This window comes from Urtica dioica, chromosome 7 (genome assembly GCF_054948205.1).
Source record: "Urtica dioica subsp. dioica isolate 48M chromosome 7, U.dioica_male_clone48M_v1_H2, whole genome shotgun sequence".
Classification (NCBI taxonomy): Eukaryota; Viridiplantae; Streptophyta; class Magnoliopsida; order Rosales; family Urticaceae; genus Urtica; species Urtica dioica.
The window spans coordinates 45,128,973-45,131,187 of NC_142762.1; the positions used below are offsets into that span (position 1 = coordinate 45,128,973).

General features: G+C 40.4%; 1 protein-coding gene across 3 annotated transcripts; it reads left to right on the forward strand.

Moving 5' to 3' along the window:
• Positions 1-828: 828 nt before the first annotated feature.
• LOC149392070 (ethylene-responsive transcription factor ERF011) lies at positions 829-1,912 on the forward strand. 3 transcript variants are annotated; one of them, XM_089620601.1, is made up of 3 exons: positions 829-845; positions 961-1,515; positions 1,704-1,912. In XM_089620601.1, exons 2-3 carry the CDS (start codon positions 1,022-1,024, stop codon positions 1,711-1,713), a joined length of 504 nt encoding a protein of 167 aa, XP_089476727.1. In that variant the 5' UTR covers positions 829-845; positions 961-1,021; the 3' UTR covers positions 1,714-1,912. The 3 variants fall into 3 exon arrangements, with proteins under 3 accessions (XP_089476727.1, XP_089476726.1, XP_089476728.1); XM_089620600.1 differs by lacking the exon at positions 829-845 and having other exon boundaries at positions 898-1,515; XM_089620602.1 differs by lacking the exon at positions 829-845 and having other exon boundaries at positions 899-1,550.
• Positions 1,913-2,215: the final 303 nt, after the last annotated feature.

Genomic DNA, 2,215 nt, shown 5'->3' on the forward strand with positions numbered 1-2,215 from the left:
TTGAAACATAATAATAAAAAAAAGTAAAACATGAAAAAAAAGTATTTTCTCTTAGGTCTAGAGTGCTTCATTAGTCGAGATCACCGCAGTCTACGTATCTTAAAAGAGAAGACGACGTCGAAAATTAAAAGTCCGAGTCTAATTTTTTTGGAAGAAAGAATGCGACCGCTATAGTTTTTTCAACCACGCTTTACTATACCCATAATTATTTTTGGATTTTGAATGCTGAATGATTTTGCGTAATGCTCGCTAATCCTAATATTAACGAATTAAATAATAATATAATTAACAATTAAATTCAAACACGCATCTGTAATTAAAAAAAAATCATTTCAGCAGTAGATGAATTAAATAACATTTATCTTCTGTATAAAAATATGTAATTCACGAATATAAAAATCCCGCCGGCAAAGCGTTGCTGCAAATTGTCACATACCGACGGATTCACATATAATTAATGCATATTGAAGTATAGAACAAATCGGGAATAAATTCAACAATTGTAACCGCAAGTACAAGTAAAGTAAGATATATATTTCACATAGTAGGACGGAATGTGCCGGCAGAAATATCATCTGTGTATGCATGTACATGTAGTAAAGAAGCGGTAGTAGTGTCAGATGTGTCATTCTTAAAATAAATAAATAAAACTAACGTCGGTTATATAAGGGATTTCAGGCTTCACCGAAACACAAAAGGAGAGGAATATATATACACACACCACACTCATAACACAAAAATAATAATATGGAAGGTGATGGAATTTGTCGGCCAATTTTGGATTTATGTAAAACCCACCTTATCAACGTGGCGGCTCTCCCCTCGCGCCAGGACTTGGCAGCCAAGTAAGAAACTTTTTTACTTCAAAAAAAAAAAAAAAAAAAAAACTTGAACCAAAACCAAATCCCTAACTCTCTCTTTCTCTCTCTTCTTTTTCCCTATATTATCTCCTTTTCATAGATGATATAAAAAGAAGATAGGAATAGAGAGAAAAAAAAAAAAGAGTAAAGGGAGAAAGAAGATGGAGGGAGAGTCGTACTGCTCGACTTCGTCGTCGGCGGAGAATCCCCACCACCACCACCATCGGCACAGTCATCGCCGCCACGTCCACGTGGATCAGCACGAGAAGCCGTACAGAGGGATTCGGATGAGGAAGTGGGGGAAATGGGTGGCGGAGATTCGGGAGCCGAATAAGCGGTCCAGGATCTGGCTCGGCTCCTACACCAGCCCCGTCGCCGCCGCCAGAGCCTACGACACGGCCGTGTTTTACCTCCGCGGCCCGACGGCGAGGCTCAACTTCCCGGACCTCGTCCACCTCCACGACCACGACCGCCTCACCGATGTCTCCGCCGCCTCTATCCGCAAACGCGCCACCGAGGTCGGCGCCAAAGTCGACGCGCTCCACCTAGCCTCCTCTTCCTCCGCCGCCGCCGCCGCCGCCGCCAAGCCTCCCAATCCCGACCTCAACGAGTTTCCCGACCCGGAGGACTCCGATGACGATCTTCGCCCCGATATGTGATTCTCGAACTTCGACTACTTCACTGCTTGTGGTGAATCACCGTCATATATTATTATTATTATTATTATTAATTAGATTAGTTATATATGATCTTGATCAAATCTGTCCATAGTATTCTCTCTCTCTCTCGCTCTCTTTCTTTTTTGGTTCTGGCTCGATCGGTCGATATGTCTGTGTTGATTAGGTTGTTGTAATTCCCGGTAGTGGTGGTGGAAGCGGCGCGGATACGAAGAAGAAGAATATTATTATTATTATCGAAGATTTACGGTGAATTAGTATTATCAGTAGTAGTACGATCGATATCGATATACACACGAACACGATGACTTTTGTTATTGGCTGTAGTGATCTCAACAAAACGGAATCGAAATAGGTTCTGTTTGATTGGTTAAAGTTGTTGTTTTTTTTTTTTTTTTGGAAAAGGCTAGGGGTATCATCGTTGTCATGAATTCGAATCATCAATGGCGAAACCAGCTCATCAAGTTTTATATTTTATAGTCACTGGAATTATTTGGTCGGTCGGTTTAATTTCTTCACGAAGCTGATAAAAAAAAAAAAAAAAATTTCGTGGCCTAAACCTAGCTAGAAATTGTTTGGTAATTCGTGAAGTAATTATACATGGTCGGTCGAGTTATTAAAATATATGCAATACTGGATTTTATTGTAAACGGGAGATATATACTTAAACGCAACCTA